Genomic DNA, 16,787 nt, shown 5'->3' on the forward strand with positions numbered 1-16,787 from the left:
AAATGTCAGTCACAAACCTGAACAAGAAGTCAGTAAAATACATTAATAAACAAATATATATAAAATATTTTGAGCATATGTTCTTTCAAGTGTCTTCTACTGATACATAAAGAAAATTGTGTCTTTTCATTCATCTTTTAGTCATAAGAAGAGTGAATGTAAGCATGCCAACAATTGTTGACAATAACCTAAGACACAAAGCATCACATCAGCAGCAAAGCTACACCCCACTCAGAAATACACTAGTAAAGCTCTCGTGACCAAGACTGACCCAAACATCTCCTCTATGAGAAGAGGTTTAACATTTCCCAGGAAGCCATTACTTTGGTAAGAGGAGAGAAAAAGCTCTTATAAAGGAGCAATACCACTTTTTTGGGGGGGTACTCGCACATTGTGCATGTGAGTACATTTTCCATGCAAGCAGAGCAGTACAGTCAAAGCTCTCTTTATGGCCCAGAAATGGAGATGTGCAGACATCAACAGAGATAAAGAAAGCAAAAGAGACAAACTCTGTGAAAGTGCAAGCCAGAAAGGTATGTATGCACATGTATACAAGACAGTTCTGTCTTGCGCTACAGCTAAGACAGCTTTAAACACGGAACTTACTCATGAAGAAGATGCAAGGCCAACTGTGCGTCAGACCTGAATCCATGCGAATCTTTGAGGTCGCGCCATCTTTGAAAGGCCACGCCAATGTTTATTCGGCGTAAGTTGTTCGACTGCTTTTTGGAGAAATGTTTCATTCTCTTACGCTTAGCTGACAGACCAGCAGGTTCGCTAGAGCAAGTGAAAGCTGGACTTTGATTTGGTGTGGATGACATGCTGGGTTAAGTCTCTGGTGTACTGTGGAAACAGAAGCTCATAACATCAGGCACAAAGCGTGGAGGGGCGTCTCAGTAAAGTAGTACATCTCCGGAGAGAACATGGAAACTCCATGCAGAAAGACCCCCAGGCCGGGATTTGAACCCAGGACTGTCTTGCTGAAAGGCAACAGTGCCGCTATGCAGCCCTGTGTGATTCAATTCAAAAACTGAAATTCATTTATAATCATAAAACTGATGTATATCTCAGACGTTTTGAGTTCTTGTTTTGTTGTTGTTCTGATGACTACATGACTCGCCATTAAAATATTTTAAACCTTGAATCAAGGAGCAGCATCAACGAAAAAGGTAGGTTTTAAGATTAAGACAGACAATATTAGTTAGGCAGCACACGGGCACACAATTTTCTGAAGCATTTTTGCAAGCTGGAGAAGGAACGTTCCAGAACAACGCGGTCTTAGAAATATAGCGTAGTTTCACTTCAATGTAAACCTTTCAGACTCTTAATATGGGTAAAATAATGATGCTTCAAGCTTGTACGTGTTAGATGATGATGGGACAAAATAACGGTTTTAACTGGCAACGGCTGATGTGTTTTTCCTTGTATTCGTACATTTCCGGTACGGTGGGGAAGATGTTTTTAGAAAAGTACGATAGCTTCAAAGTTGCTCTTTCTACCTTAAGTACAAGTATTTAAAAAATTAATAGTTAAACAGTTTACTAACAGTAACAATACCTCAACACCTCAGATCGTCGTCTCTTTGATTTTTTTCCGGGTTTTCTTCTTCTTCTAGCAGCTAGCAAATCAATCGCACAGTGTGGACGCCACCTACTGGACTGGAGTATGCACCGATGAGATGCCAAAAGACCCTTTATCCTCAGTTCAGCTAAACGAAACGTGTTCAGATTTTTAAGTAAAGAGAAACATACAATTTTGCAAGGCTACGAAAGAATAATTTTCTTTATGACAAGGAAAATAAATACAAAAAATTACTGGTAATCAAGTGTCATTCTCCAGATATCTGGAGAATGATTCTACAAAATCCAGAAGCTCAGACGGCTTCCCTGAATCTAAGCTACTGACATAAACATCTGAAAAACATATGAACCAGTGTTTTTTCCCCTTTTCTGAAATTTTTTTAGTAGTTGTAGTAGTAGTAGTAGTAGACAAGAAAGCAGAGAACAAGAAAAAAATACAGAAGCATATCAATACTTAAGATTAATTAATATTAACATTTATTAAAATTTATATTCAAAAGATGAAAGGACAAATATCTGTATCCTTAAAAACAATGTTGCAGTTCCCAAACTGTCCACTGGGTGTCAGTACAGTTTTATGTGATACATAAAAACACAACATGATGTCCAATAGATGATGGAGATGTTGCAACTGAGGTCAAAAACAACCACATGAAAAACAAGCCAGAATAAAAACAGCAAACAGTGCTCTGCAGCACTACACATCCACAGGAAACAGAAAAAAGAAAACTCTATACACTGACAATTGTGTTTAACATAAGCTCTTAAAAAGTTAAATATAACAATATGAAATGCTCAAGCAACGTAAGTTAGTACTTCAAAAAAAGCTTTTTCTGGTGAAAGAAATTGTGTATTTTTATGGTGGTTCTAATAAGAGACAATTCATGACAAAGCCAGGTCAAATTTGGTTCCAGTAAGACATCTGATTAAGGTTTATGAAACAAACAACAAATTTTGTTCAGTGTTGAGATTTGCTGTAATTTTAACAAACCTGTAGAAATGAAACAAAATGAATTCACATTCTTGCTCTACAACATAATGTTCCATCCATTTTCAAGTATCAGCTAGAGACAGCAGAGCATAATCATTTTCATGTCCATTCTCCCAGGCTTCTTTATTTTAGTCTTTCCTAGATTATGTGGTCTAAACTCTATTACAAATTAGCACAATTAATTTCATATTGCTTTCTTTAAATGTTCAAACATAAACATCAAGCCCAAGATTGATACACATATCGGTTAATATGCATAAATGAAATATATTGTTCTGAAAGGGAAATAGCTTGACCAGAGGATAAGAACCGACAAACGTTTCTTCAATCTTCAGTATTTTAAAAATACAAGATAAGCAGTGGTTTAAAACAATAAATAGCTTCTCAGAGAAGCTATGACAAAAGTCAGTAACAAAGAAAATCTTCATTCATATTTCAAGTTTGTCTGTTTTGTTCAATTTTAATCCCAAATAACACACTACATCACTGCTTCCTCTTTCTTTAAGAAATCACAAATTAGCATAAAAAGAATACAAGCGTCAAAATCCTACAATGTGACACTTTCGCTATGACTTCACTACACTTCTTTTATGCTTTGAGTAATATATCTTATTTATTTCTACTGCTAAAACATAACCTGAATTAAACATACACTTCAAATATGTACACAAAAATGTTGCAGTTTACTGAAAATACGGGCCCTTTGGTAAACCCTTTCGTCACAGTCAAAGGAATTTTTACACTTTTCTTGTGAAAATTGATGGAATTGGTTGGCAAAAATATTAAAAATTAAGAAGACAATGTGTTAGCAAAAGAGATTTAAGTTCCAGATGTAAATACTAAAAACCTGATGGAGAGAAAATGTGAAAATGCCCCTTTGTTGTTATGCATGAACATCCAAAAATCCTATCTATGTTGTTGCTTGCCCTGTCACACCTATTTACGTTTCCTGAGCACCAGGTACATGAAGCCGCTGATGAGAGTCATGGGAAAGCTAACCCATGCCACGATGTAAGAGGAACCGTAGGAGCCATCTTTGAGACTGTCTGCATGGAAGTTCTTGCTCTCGGCTGTGTAGATGGACGCAGAGATCATCACACATAGAGCTGGAAGGAAGAGACAAACAGTAAAAAGTTGCAAGTCAGCTAGCAGGGACTTCAGTGAATGTTCAAGTAAATCAAGTATGTAGTTTTGAAGTGTCAAATGGTACCCAGATTGTTTTTTTTAAAGTAACTAAGAACACATCATGTTACTTTTTTATTTAAGGTTAACAGCAAATGTCCCTGTTTTTTCCAAAATTATTCTGTACATCTTAACATTTTTGCATAACTGCATGGGCATTGTTAAGGTATTCACAAACTATACATTTCACACAAGTGGATTCTATTCTATAAATTTAACATCAATATTCACTGACTGTACTAGATTTCATTTAGTGGCAAGAAGTGGATTTTGTTCCACCTCTGGCCTTATTTGGTAGCAGCACCCAACCGTGGTAGCAGTTTGCAGTCGACAACATCACGTTGGCAAAGTGATAGCACGTGTGTTTTACGTACAGGCAAGCAACTGGATAGCAGCTGTGAAAATGAATCTCTCTCCCTGTTGGATGCTGAACAGCTGAAGCATGAAGACAAAGAAGCTGACGCAGCACAAAATGGTTGCCAGGATGATCGTAGCCTGAACTGCCTGTAGATAAACTGAGGGGGGGAGAAAAAAAGTGACAATGAGCTTTAAATGAGCTCAAACATGTGTCAGGAACACAGAGTTGGTATTTCATATTACCAGCTTCGGTAGAGTGACTGTTCTCCACAATGTAGCAGGTGCTGTTACAGGTGTACCACAAGTCGGAATAGATTACTTCACGACCGGGAGGTGACACCACCCACCATGCCTTTATCAGGGAGGGATAGGTTGACAAGATTAAAAAGCACATCTTGAAACGCTGCGTGTGGAAGACATAGATAGATCATTGTTCTGTGCTTACATTGTGAATTGTAGCAACAAACAGCAAGATGGCTGAAGTCAGGTGGAAGAGGATGATGAAGGCTAAGATGATCAACATGACTCCCCTGTTAGCCTGACTCTCTAGTGCACTGTAGTGTCCGTCTCTCTTTGGTTTCCAGCTGGAAGGCCTGTGGGTTGTTTCAGGAGCTGGTTGGTTCTTCACTGGCTGGAAACTGTACGATGTATGTCGATGCTTCGGGTAGGACAACTTCTGAATGCTTGTGCTTTAGGGCACACAGGCTGGGCTGCAGGATGAGGGTGAAGACTGGATCAAAATCTGTCAGAGGTGGAAAAAAAAGCCTGTAAAGATTCATTTCTGTAGTTATATGAACTATAACTGTGAAATATAGATTCTCACTGTAGGCCACTCTCGCAAAAAAATTCATGAGAGACTCCTGAAAGGAATTTAGATTTTTCTCACAGACAAAACATAAGAATAAATTCAACCATTATGTCTTTTTATGTGTGCTAACTTTAAACTAAATGAGAGGTGAAGAAAGCAGCATTAATGTGCATAGCTTTCAACACATCTGGAGCCAATTCCCAACATTCAGCTTTTGCAAACATCTGAGAAAAGCGCAGTGGTAATAAAACAAAAAGAAAAAAAAGAAAATAATTGTCGTCTCAAAGTCTCCCCTTGAAATTACAGAGAAATGTTTGTGTTGTGTCTGCCTCTGAGCCTGTGTCTGAGATGCTGAGCTTGTTAGTATATACATCTGCAATGAGTGGGAGTGTTTATTTCAAGGCCTTAATTCAGACAATGAATTGTTGACAGAAGCAAAAACTCCAGATATACAATTCTGTACTACGGAGGACAACGGTATGAAATGTATACACAGAACAACTCTTAAGCTCAGTCAAATTGAATCTACAAATTGTATATGAAGTGCAGACAACGAGTTGTTTCAGATCACAGATTATTCTTCCGTTTGTTGCTTGAAGAGTCCCCAGGGTCTCTGTGTCATTACAACAAAAGTAAAAGACCGCAGTATTTGGCTACAGAAATCAGCATAACCCATATGTCATCAGTCATTTAGATATGAATTCTCTGCTTTTATTTCCTTTTAATCCATGCAAGAAGCTATAGCTGTCCTGAAGCTTAAACTATTTTATTATATTCTTACACTATATTATAGTACTGTAGCATTAATAGAACTTGTCACAGGGCAACCATTAAACTTAATATGTTTGTGAACCCTCCACACGTAACATAAAAGTTACATAATGTATTTTCTGTGTCCCCTACATTGATGTGGTAAACTTTAAATAGGGATCCTTATAGCTTTCTTTCAGCAGTGGCTTTCTTCATGCCATTTTCAAATAAAAGGTTAGATTTGTGGAATGCGAAACTAATAGTTGTCCAGATTCGCCCAAAGGAGCTAGAGTTACCATTAGCCTCCTGGGTGCTTCTCTGATGAATGAGCTTGCCAGTTTATTTTGACCGCTATGTCTTTCCATTTTCAGATGATGACTCGAACAGTGGTCAGTGAGATGTTTGAGGAGACTAGTTGGACTGAATTTTATTTGGGGTAAAAGAGCAAATACAGAATGTTTTGATCTTATTTGTCAGAAACTTTGAAAATTTTGTATATAATTTATTCTCCATTTATCAACCAATCTGTGTTATTCTATTACACTAAAAACTTGATGAAATACATCAAATTTTGTGGTTGTTGTGTAATAAATCATGGAATGGCTCAAGGTGTATTAGTTTAAAGCCAGCACATGAGAAAAGCAGACAGTTGGCAGAAAGCGTGTGGTTATTTGACTGACCACACTTCTAAAATGTTATTGTTTGATTATATGAAGTGATCATATCAGGTGGATTCCTATTTCTGTGATAGGAATAAAAACTCAATCCAAGTCAAACGTTCAGTCTTTATCCATGTCTGCTATCCTATTATGTTTTATAACATCTAAATCTGAAGTTATTAACTGAAAATCAAATTTGTTTTTAAACACGATGATCAATCTGAAATGAAACAATGTGAATTACAAGGGACAAAGAGTCTCTTTAAACAGACATTAATTGAACAGGCCTCTTGGCTCTTCCTTTATTCACGCCGGGCTCTCAACTTTCATCACAGCAGCTTATTTCATGCAGTAGCGACACACAGATGACCTCATTCTGTTTTAGGGCCAAGTTACGCCAATCAATTCAGAAACAATTTTAAAAGAAGAAGTTCCCTTGAAGAAAACAGTGGAGTCAGGAAATAAATTATTTGCAAGACATCTTTGGAGCAAGAAGAGCTTCACATGCTTGTACTGAACATGTAAGCACCTGCAGTTTTTTGGTCTGAAATGTTGCTACTTATAGCAAGAAAATCGCTGAGTTGCCAACAGAGGTCTTACTATTATTAGCTGCACATGACCTGGTGGATGGATCTGTCAGTCAACCCTCTCTGACGGCAGAGCAAAAGAGGACAGTGGTTGATTTTTACACCTTTGCCGAGGTGGATAAGATCAGTGGATAATATCATCTTCACATATAAATATCGGCCAATCTCCCAAAATTAAGAAAATCGTGGCCAATTGATCAGTGCATCCCTACTTGAAAGCTATCTATCTATCTCTAGCTTTCAAGTGATACTGATCTGAACACCTTTTAGAAGTCCAATGTTGAGCATTGACACAGGCCAAGTTGTACCAAGGATTTAAAAAGTTTTGGTTTCAAAACTCAAGCAGTGCTGTTCCTATAATTAAGACGTCACAGAAAGAGTCAGAGTGACAGGAGCCGTCTCCAGCTATATGGCAAACAGAATAAAGCAATGTTGCGAGGCAAAAAGCTGGTCAGCGATCCTAGGAAGGCTTTGATTGCTGTAATGCTAATTAGATCATCTTTTCCACAGATTACTGAGTAAAGTATTAACTAAATCTGATTATGGTCTGAACAATGCTGAGATTCACTGCATACACTGGTCATGAAGTGATTATGTAACCAAATGAGAGATCTGTCATCTACGCTGTACAACAAGCGACCAGGCAAGTGACCTTATAAATGAAGCTACTGAAAGGGGCTGAGCTCTGCAGAAGAGCTGTTTATGTTCATATCTATTGGGAATAACATTTCATCCAGTGTTTCCTGTCCAGTGAGCATCCTCACTGGACACAAGTCAGTACATTCACTGACTTTGGTCAATTTTACAGCATTGCTTTAAGCTTATAGGTGGGTTAAAAACATTACATGGCTGTAGATTAAGAACATCATAAATATAACGATCACAACTGCTGTCTGTCTTCTGTGTACTGTGTCACACATCAAACTCTATCAATGTAGCAATTATGCCGGACAAGTTTACGCAATCTGACTTCAGAGATAGCCTCCCAATAACACTTTGAAGCTGTGGAGGCAGAGACCCAAACAAAATTAAAGGCACATGTGTGAAACTCAGACACACACTCAAAAACACAGAGCCAGACAGTAGTGGAATTAGTCTCGTCTGCCAAAATGGAGCTACAATAAAAAACAACCTCTCTCCACCAACAGGAAGCCAGCCGCCGTTTTTGTGCCAGTCGTGCATGTGGCTGTGGGATGTGGCGTGGAATAGGACCTCCCACTTTGAGTTGGGGCGGGGGGGGAATCAAAAGCATTGGCAATGAGTGATGGGCTGTTTTATATGTGTGTGTTTTCATATGGGTACAATTCATGAATAAAAGGCTGCAAAGCTCTACATTTGTATTCACTTAATAATTTATCTCATTTCCTTTGCCTGTAGGCAGATGTTCATATTCTTCCATGAATAGCAAATGCCACTCCTTCTAATGCCCCTAAACAATCAAAAAAGAGGAAAATGTTCAATTCTGGGGCAGGATAAAATGCATTGCACTTCGGCAGAAAGCATGTAAAATCGTCTTTCTTTCCAGCAGCTGCAAGTAAAAGGCAACAACTCCCAATTGGCAGCACAGGTATAAAAGCAATAGAAAATGCAACTGAGAGATAAGTTATAGTTTTGTCTTGAGCTTGCTTCCCCCCGCCCTTTTCTAATGCTGCCTGGGGAACTGTCCTAATTCACAAACTACCGCTATGGGTATCACAAACTACCACCAGAAGCATTTGATCCTAATTTCCTTAAAAGCCTGATGACTACATCCACCATTGGCATCCAAGGCTTAACTAACCAGGAGAGAAATTCTTTGGCGAAAAGCTTTTACACAAACACAGTGTCATTATCAGGGAAGAGAGGAGGAAAAAGGAGGAGGCAGTAAGAGAAGAAAACGATTTCCATTGGAGGGTGGGGAGAAGGGCGTTACGAGTGTGAACACACACACATTTTTGGTTTACCAAGAACCAAAATAAACAAACAAAAAAAGAAGGAGTTTTAGATGATTCAAGAGCCAAACCAGCATGGAGTGGAGCGGACATCAAAGCCTGTCAATGACTTGGCATGATTATGTAAATGTTAAGAATGTAAACTTTAAATGCCAAGTCCTATTTGTATGACACAAAAACAAATGTCTGACCTCCCATTTTCAAGTGTCACGGTGACGCTGAGCAATTTTTTTATATTTTTAATTCAAAATGAATCACTTTGGGCTGAAGTGTCCAACGTTAATCCTGAATTGCCTCTGTCCTCCATGTTCTACATCACAGGTCTCCAACCCGTGTTAACGAGCCACTGGAGTGCAACTTTAAATGGATTGCTAATCCAATGCACTTGAATCTAATGATTGAAATACCTGGCCTGTTAATGAGCCATTCATTTGATTCTTGTGTGCTGATTTCTGCAAGCTAGTCTTTTCCCTGTAACATCATTTTTCAGGAGGGGGGGCAAAACACTGGGGGGTTATAAAAGTAGAATCAGAGCTTTTGATTTACCAGATCCAATCAACACAAAGCCAATAAAGTTATGCAGCTGAAATAAGAAAAGGACAGACATAAATTAGTGTTTTATAATGGAAGTCACTTTAACTTGAGCACTATTTCTGAGCTAATTTTGTACTGGATGAGATAGCGTTCGCTGCATGTGATGTTTGGAAACTCCGACTTTTTGGAGCCAAATATAAAGAACCACAGAGACAGATAAACTTCAACCACCAACTGAACGCGCTAACACATGCAACTGGAAGCAGGCACACATGCAGCCATTCCTCCTCTCCACTCAGCCTTATAATAGGAGGCTGGGGGACTCAGTATTTGAGTACAAGTTTGCGTGCGTGCGTGCGTGCGTGCGTGCGTGCGTGCGTGCGTGCGTGTGAGCATGTCGGCTGATTCTCTTGCCTGGTGGAAAATGCTGACTTTTAAAGTCCTTTTTTTTTTTTTACTCCTTTCATAAAACACAAAGCCACAGACTTAACTGGGCTGCTGAGTCTCACTCCCCTGTCTCTCTCAGTGTCCCACTCTTCCTGTCTCTGTCCTTCCTCTGTGTTTCTCTCACTCCTGCTATGTAAATGAGTGACTGAAGTATAAAAAGACCAAAAATATACTTTTCTCTTTTAACTTGGAATTTAAAAAATCTCCATCATATCTGTTTTGCATATAGCCTTAAATACATTTAAGTTATTCTTTTGAATTATTTTGCTTTATTTTTAATGTTAGTGGAAGTCAACTTAACATTCGTGGTTTATTCTAAAGGATATTTGTATTACTTTAAGGATTATTAGGTAGCAATATATCATTTGGGAAGACTGGAAACTAAAAAAATATATATCCAAACTGTTCCCAAACAACAGAGTGTGAAAATTAACATCAAGGGAAATATAAATCTAATTTAGATTTTTGTAACTAAAAATTATATAACTTCATAAAATGCTGTTCAGCAGAGATACACTAGAGATTACTACTCTCCAACTAGGAAAAAAAAAATTATATGTGTAGGAAAAGAAAATAACTCATAAACAGTGAACCATTTAAAGGAGTAGTTAATTACTGAACTGTGATTACAATTTAAAAATGTCAGTCTCATTAAACACAACTAGTCTATCAATAGGGTAAATTCTTTTGCTAAATAAGATTTGGCAGCATGCTTTATAGAAGGAAATGTGTTATAAAAATACATTTAATCTGAGCATTGCAATATATTAAAACTGAAACAATTATGTTGGAAGTAATCACTTACAGATTCAATAATAATAATAATAATAATAATAATAATAATAATAATAATAATAATAATAATAATAATTAAAGAAAGAGTAAAGAAACAAACATGAGACTACTTGAAAGGAAATGACCATTCATTCACTGGCTCAAGAATTGGTCACTCATGTTTTTTGTTTTCTTTTTTTAGCCTTTGCAGTTAAGGCGTGCTCATTAGATCTAAAAGTAGCATATTTAACAATTTCCTCAACAATAACTGCAGAATTGTTATTGCAAGTAGAAACGTGACAGTCTTCAGAGCTCTGAAGGCCATAACATACACAGCACCAGAGTTACAGTCAGCAACTACTACAACATCCAAGAGAGCAAGGCAGCGAGCTGCGACCACAAGAATGTGACGGTACGCTATAATCTGTGGGCTGCGCCGAACCACACTTTCTGTTAAACACAAGCTTCTGAGATAATTAAGCTGCTTTGTTATTTACCAGCTGGGCTGACTTTGTTATCTGCACTCACTGGGACTATAACTGAGCTGTCAAGTCTTGGGTAAAACTGATCAATCTCAGTTACTCCAAGTCGGCTCCAGCGCCTTCTTTTAGAAACAAGCATCTGCTCCATAGTGTTTCACCTTTAGGCCACGCAGAGCTGATTCTAAACAATAGAATCCACTGGCAAAGCAAAGAAGGGTGCAATGGCTTTTATACAGCCGAGGTGGAAACATTATTAAAATTGAAAAATACTTCCAACAGTTTTTTTTCTCAGACATAACCTGTGTAATTTTTCATCTTCATTAGTACATTTTTATAGCATCAGCAGCCAGCATATACACACACAAAGCTGCAGAGTCATAGGTAAAAGCAGTTTAATGCATGTAATTTCTAACACTTTTTTGTGGAATAGACCACAATAAGAGTAGAAGAGGCAAGTAAGTGCTTGAACCTTTTCCTCTAAGAAGAGGAAAAGGTTTTCTGAACTGCATGACAGATGGTAAAACACTTACTTTTCTCTGGACAAAGATTTAACAGTTCGTCCAGAGGATGTGATCACAGGATAGGCACAATTTCTAGACCAAATTTTCTGTAATATGTCAACTTGATTGTGCCATATTAAAAGACAAGCTTAGTTAAGTGAAGAATCTTCTTTCAATTTGTTTAGGAATTGCAGATTTCACAGCTCTAGCTTCTAGCACATCAGTGCTTCAGATTTCTTCATGCATGAAGTTTGATTACAAAAGTTTACTGTAAATGTATGAAGCCTAAATATCTAAATATTTTTACAAATTCATTTTTATTTTTTACACATGTATCCAGACATAGAAGGTCATTATTTTCATACTTGCCTTGCCATACATATCCTGACTTCATTAGTACTATTAATGTAGAAAAAAAGAGTTTCCATATTCAATTTTATGAAATCTTCATAAGATGGTGAAGAGTGTTGTTCTCTCTTAGAATACTACTACTCAGTAGTTATTAATGTTAGACAATTGAGATTACATAAACATGTAAAAACCTAAAAATGCTGGTAATTCCTCTAGATGTTCGATCTTTAAAGGCATTTTACCACTTTTTAAGAAGTCTTAATGTGCATTACAGCGATGGGAAAAACGCTTTGGCTTTCCATTTATTTTCTTTTTCTGGACGTAGCCTCAGCTGCAACCTCATTCCGCTCCTCGTTTATTTTCAGTAAGGACAACTGTTTTACTTCTTGACATTTAATGCTTAATGTTCTTACAATAAACAGTAAACAAGACGTTTAACCTTTAGGCTCCAGCTTCCAGACAGTACTGGACGAAGTTTAAAAAAATTGAGAAGTATCACAATTAATACTTCAACTGATGAAGTATTAATAGAGAATTTTTAAGAACCAAGCCAAACAGGATTGATTATTATTCTAAAGCTTTCTCCCTGTGTATTCATATTATTAACTATTTCTTATTACAAAATTAAGGGAATTTAATTAAAGATTTTTTTTTACTAATACGTTACAATGAAATGAGCTGTTTGTAAATAATAACAGTCAGTGGCAATTTTTGATATAAGCCTTATAGGCAGTTGCTCAGGGTGGCATTTCAAAGGGGATGTAGATGTAAATGGAAATGCACCGCATTTTATCCTACCTTATAGCCTCAGATAAGTTCCTGCGTTTTAATTGGTTGGAGGGCAACAGAAGGAGTCACTGGCCGAAGGCACCATGCATGCAAGAGCCACCACCACAAACAGCTAGCATGCAGCGACTGAACAGATGAACAGCTGATTAAGAGAAAATTACAGCCAGTGTTCTTTTTAAGTCATAAAACAACCGCCAGTGATATGTCATGCTTCTGTATATGAACGTAAATAAAACAGTTAATTGGCGTAGGTCTGTAGATACTAGAGTAATGTAGCCATTACAGTCTTGATGGCTGAAAAGGTGCCTAAAAAAACAATCCACACACATAAATACACACAACTGTTTTCCTCCTCTGCTTAGACCTCCCTCTGACATAGGAATTCCTTCAAGTCGATTGCCAACAAGACTTTTATGTGTCTGTGTCTTTTTCCCCTACATTCCTCATGTGACAGCCTTGAGTAATGACTTCCACATGGCATAGTGAGACAGAAAGAAGAACTCTACTTTCATCTCCATCTCCACCTGTTTATTATCCCCCCGTTGTCTGCCTTTGTTCTTCCCCTAAATGCTCTACACTTGTTCAGAGGCTGTATATCTGTCAGCCCAGGATTACAGCCTTCTACATACCTGGGTGTTTAGTATCCCATTTGTCAAATTCACACCTTTCTCTTATCAGATGCTCTCACATGCCAACACCTGCCATCACAATGGACGTCTTGGACAAGACAGTAGATTGGAGGAACATTAAAATGCCCTTTGAGAGTGAGAGTCTTGTTGAGAGCGATTATTCAGAGATGGAAGGAATATGCAATGTCTTGTCTTATGGGTGAGGATGATAAAGGGACAGGTGAGAAATCTGTCCATAGCTACACAGGTGGAGCTTTAAATTATCTCACATAAGTTGGGATCACTAGGAGGACCAGTTAAAGTGCAATGTACTGGACTCAAATTTTGAAGGTGTCTGGTTCAGAGGTTTAGAAGAAAAGAAAGTGCTTAAAAAACAAGTATGACCCACAGAATTAGGACTGAATATTTACTTAATTTAATAAGATGCAAATGTAATGAAACTGTTGGGTTAAGTGTTTTTTCTGGATTTTGAGGTGATGCTCATAGGTTGCTTGAGTTATTCTTCCATCTAAGGAAAGTTTGAGGTGCTTCTTGTAGATGTAAGCCAACACTGTTCAGTGTCAGTGTGAAACTCAGATCTGGAGTTAACAGGTCTAATCTAAACTGAGCAATCTTTCTTTCTGCATAAGTTGCTGAAGTGCACACTGAAATTTACAAAATATCTGCATGTGTTTGCAACTGAACTTTAAATTAAGCGACACGTTAGGACAGTGAGCAATCAGAAGGTAAATGGTTTTGAATCAATCCAATTTTTAATCAACCCATTAGTTCACTTTAAAGTCTGTCTAATGATATACTAGAGAAAGTTAGACGTCATTCTAGTGTGACGGCAAATGTAAGGTACTATAAGTCTTGTGTTGGTCACAAGTAGTGATTTTTATCAGTCTCCAAGTCAATGGACCATGTGTGATATCATTACATCCTCCCTAACCATAAAGTTGATGTACGCCTCAGCGGGAAGGAGACACGAAGGACGTCCCACCCATCGTTTTTACCTGCAGCTCACTCCTCCGCTTGTGTGTAGTCTGTGATTAGCAGAATAGCATAAAGGAATGACTAAATTCAGTTGTTCATTTAAATTTTCTGTTTCAAAATCCTATTAACAATAAAGAAAAATTATAAATAATGTCATCATAACAGTAACAAACAATACACTACTTTATGTTAACAGAAACAGAGGAAAAATTATTGTCTCACTGTCTCAAAAACGTGATTAGATTCGTTTTAACGTTTGTGTAAATCATGCTAAATTTAGTCAATGTTATTGTATGAGAATTTCAACTTGGTTTATGTCAACAACATGTAACATTAAGGCAACATTTAGCTTTACAGAGACTATCTTTACTGATCCAGGCTGTGTCTCAAATACATTTTATCCACAAGAGGGCGCCCTAAGTAACGGGAGACTGCGATAGTGATGGACTGCCACATACAAAGTGAAAGACGTGCACCGTTATGCATTGGGACACATTGCAAAAACAACTCCATTATATATGGGTCTTTTATATAACTTATGTATGCTAGTGGTAATTTCACAACTAGTCATGAGTAGGGCATTAATCACCGGAGTTAAACTTAACAAGCCCCTAAAATAATGAATTACATAAAATCATATTTATTTTATTGTGCATCATCGTGTTTTTTTTAAGAGTTATTGTATTTTGATGTATTTTGCAGGTATTTTACTGTAGTTTATATTTGCTGATTGCGTTATTGATTATTTAAATTGTGGATACTTTGGACAAAACAATGTTTTAAATATGTCATAAGAATAAACTTAGAAAACTTGGATAGAAATAAACTATTTTTGATTAAACTAATCTAAAAAAGCGAAACGTCTGCCACTTTGAGTTGCTGAGGAACCTGCAAATTTCCTGCATCAACTTAAGAAAAAAAAAAAAAGCTTTCTCTTCCTTCACAACGCACCAGACATTAATTCACTTTGGGCTACGTTTCCCTAAAAGACACACACACACACACACACACACACACACACACACACACACACTGACAACACCCCTTTCATCTTGAGCGCCTCAGTTACGAGCTTAACAAAAATATCCGCGGGCGAAATGGACAGAAAGGGACTTTTCAAGAGCCTAAACATGACAATAAACCTTTACAAAATAGATGGATTACTAAGTTTAGAGCGCAAGTTTCTCTCAAAGAATTTGAAAAACTCAACTTTATATCTGAATAAACTGAGAATTGCACGCAAAACGTGCCCAATTTTGCTCAACATTTCAGTAAACCAAACATAACCAATTTTAAGTTTACTCACCGAGTTTGGGACGTAGAGGAAGCAAATTTGGGTAAAGTTTCCAGAAAAGAAGGAAAGAGACGTGTTAGAGAAAGAAAACTGCCTCCAAAAGCTACACAGCAGGAATCTTTACTCGAAGCCCACTCCTCCAAAACAGACCCCCAAAAAAGTCCAATAGGCTCGCGCTCTCTGACCCCGGCTGTCGCGAGCGCGTGTGGGAGGGCTTGAGACCTGAAGCAGGGTGTGGTCTCTGGTTGGATCTGGGCTCGGGAGCTGTGCGTGAGTGCGTAACGGCGGGATATGAGGACACACAATCCAATGATGGTTTAACTGAGCAGTAGTTCTGCTTTAACTGAGTGACTCTAGGAAATGAATTTGCGTGTGCGTGAATGTATTTGAGGTTTTTGTGGGAAAAGTGTTTCCTCACATGTGGAAGGAGAAAGGGCCGGGAGGGGAGGAAGAGAGACGTTCAGTTCGAGGCAGACAAGAGGAAATTAAAGAGATGAAAAGGGGATGGAAAGTCAGAAGCAGGGTATGAAGGTTCAGGAAGAGTGCAGGATCTGGGGAAGGAGGAAATGGAATATGATAGTAATCCTACACAGAGTGCCTTGCAGAAGGATTCATACCCTTGATGTTTTTTTCGCGTTTTGCCACGTTACACCCATGAAGCTATTATTTGACAGTGGATTTTATGATGTGGGTCACCACAAAGCAGTGCTCTTTTGTGAAGTGGATCAAAGAATATGCATGGTTTTAAGTTTTTTAAACTCTTTTTAAAACTAAATATGTTGTCATCAGCTTACCTGAATAGAACCATCTTCTGCTGCAGGTCGGGTCTACCTCAGGTCTTCTACAGATACAATCACAATTTTTTTTTTACCCCAGTCTTCTTTGCAAAATACCTTGAGCTCAGTCAGATTGCATCCAGCTCTGAGGTCAAAACAGAGACTCAAAGCGTCTGAATCACCAAGAGATAAGAGAAGCGCAGTCATGATGGAGGATGCTTATTGAGGACAAATATATGGATATTTGGGAAGGGGGCACATACTGACACAGAACCTGGGAGAAATAACAGAGAACTGCCATGGCAATTGAAGAATCTGACACGGCGTCACTGAAGCTGAAGGCTTGGATGCCAGCGTCTCATTAAAAGCCAGGAAGCAAGAATAGTTCAGC

The 16,787-nt window shown here is 37.9% G+C and overlaps 2 protein-coding genes across 3 annotated transcripts in view; both read right to left on the bottom strand.

The window, feature by feature from the left end:
• Window positions 1–1,703, bottom strand: part of LOC106938803 (activating transcription factor 7-interacting protein 2-like) — a 10,542-nt gene extending 8,839 nt beyond the window's left edge. Inside the window, exons 1-2 of one of the 2 annotated variants that reach the window (XM_015020976.1) lie at window positions 1,558–1,703; window positions 607–843 (exon numbers count right to left, since the gene is read on the bottom strand). In XM_015020976.1, the coding sequence (XP_014876462.1) occupies window positions 607–821 (215 nt within the window). In that variant the 5' untranslated portion in view covers window positions 822–843; window positions 1,558–1,703. The remainder of the gene's footprint in view (window positions 1–606; window positions 844–1,557) is intronic. The other variant, XM_015020977.1, reaches the window with a different exon arrangement.
• Window positions 1,704–2,037: 334 nt separating this feature from the next.
• Window positions 2,038–15,907, bottom strand: emp2 (epithelial membrane protein 2). The gene is made up of 5 exons (XM_015020978.1): window positions 15,633–15,907; window positions 4,556–4,852; window positions 4,354–4,462; window positions 4,128–4,268; window positions 2,038–3,677 (listed from the first exon to the last, which is right to left on the bottom strand). Exons 2-5 carry the CDS (start codon window positions 4,631–4,633, stop codon window positions 3,508–3,510), a joined length of 498 nt encoding a protein of 165 aa, XP_014876464.1. The 5' UTR covers window positions 4,634–4,852; window positions 15,633–15,907; the 3' UTR covers window positions 2,038–3,507.
• Between the last annotated feature and the right edge of the window lie 880 nt (window positions 15,908–16,787).

This window comes from Poecilia latipinna, unplaced genomic scaffold (genome assembly GCF_001443285.1).
Source record: "Poecilia latipinna isolate Pla-1442-1.1 unplaced genomic scaffold, P_latipinna-1.0 Scaffold2695, whole genome shotgun sequence".
Taxonomy (NCBI): domain Eukaryota; kingdom Metazoa; phylum Chordata; class Actinopteri; order Cyprinodontiformes; family Poeciliidae; genus Poecilia; species Poecilia latipinna.

Bases quoted from the DNA above. Each gene is read 5' to 3' on its own strand.
- emp2 (XM_015020978.1), bottom strand. From the start codon at position 4,633: ATGTTGATCATCTTAGCCTTCATCATCCTCTTCCACCTGACTTCAGCC. The intron at 4,463-4,555 runs GTAAGCACAGAA...TCCCTGATAAAG, and splicing joins TTGTTGCTACAATTCACAAT to GCATGGTGGGTGGTGTCACC. The intron at 4,269-4,353 runs GTAATATGAAAT...TCCCCCCCTCAG, and splicing joins CAGTCACTCTACCGAAGCTG to TTTATCTACAGGCAGTTCAG.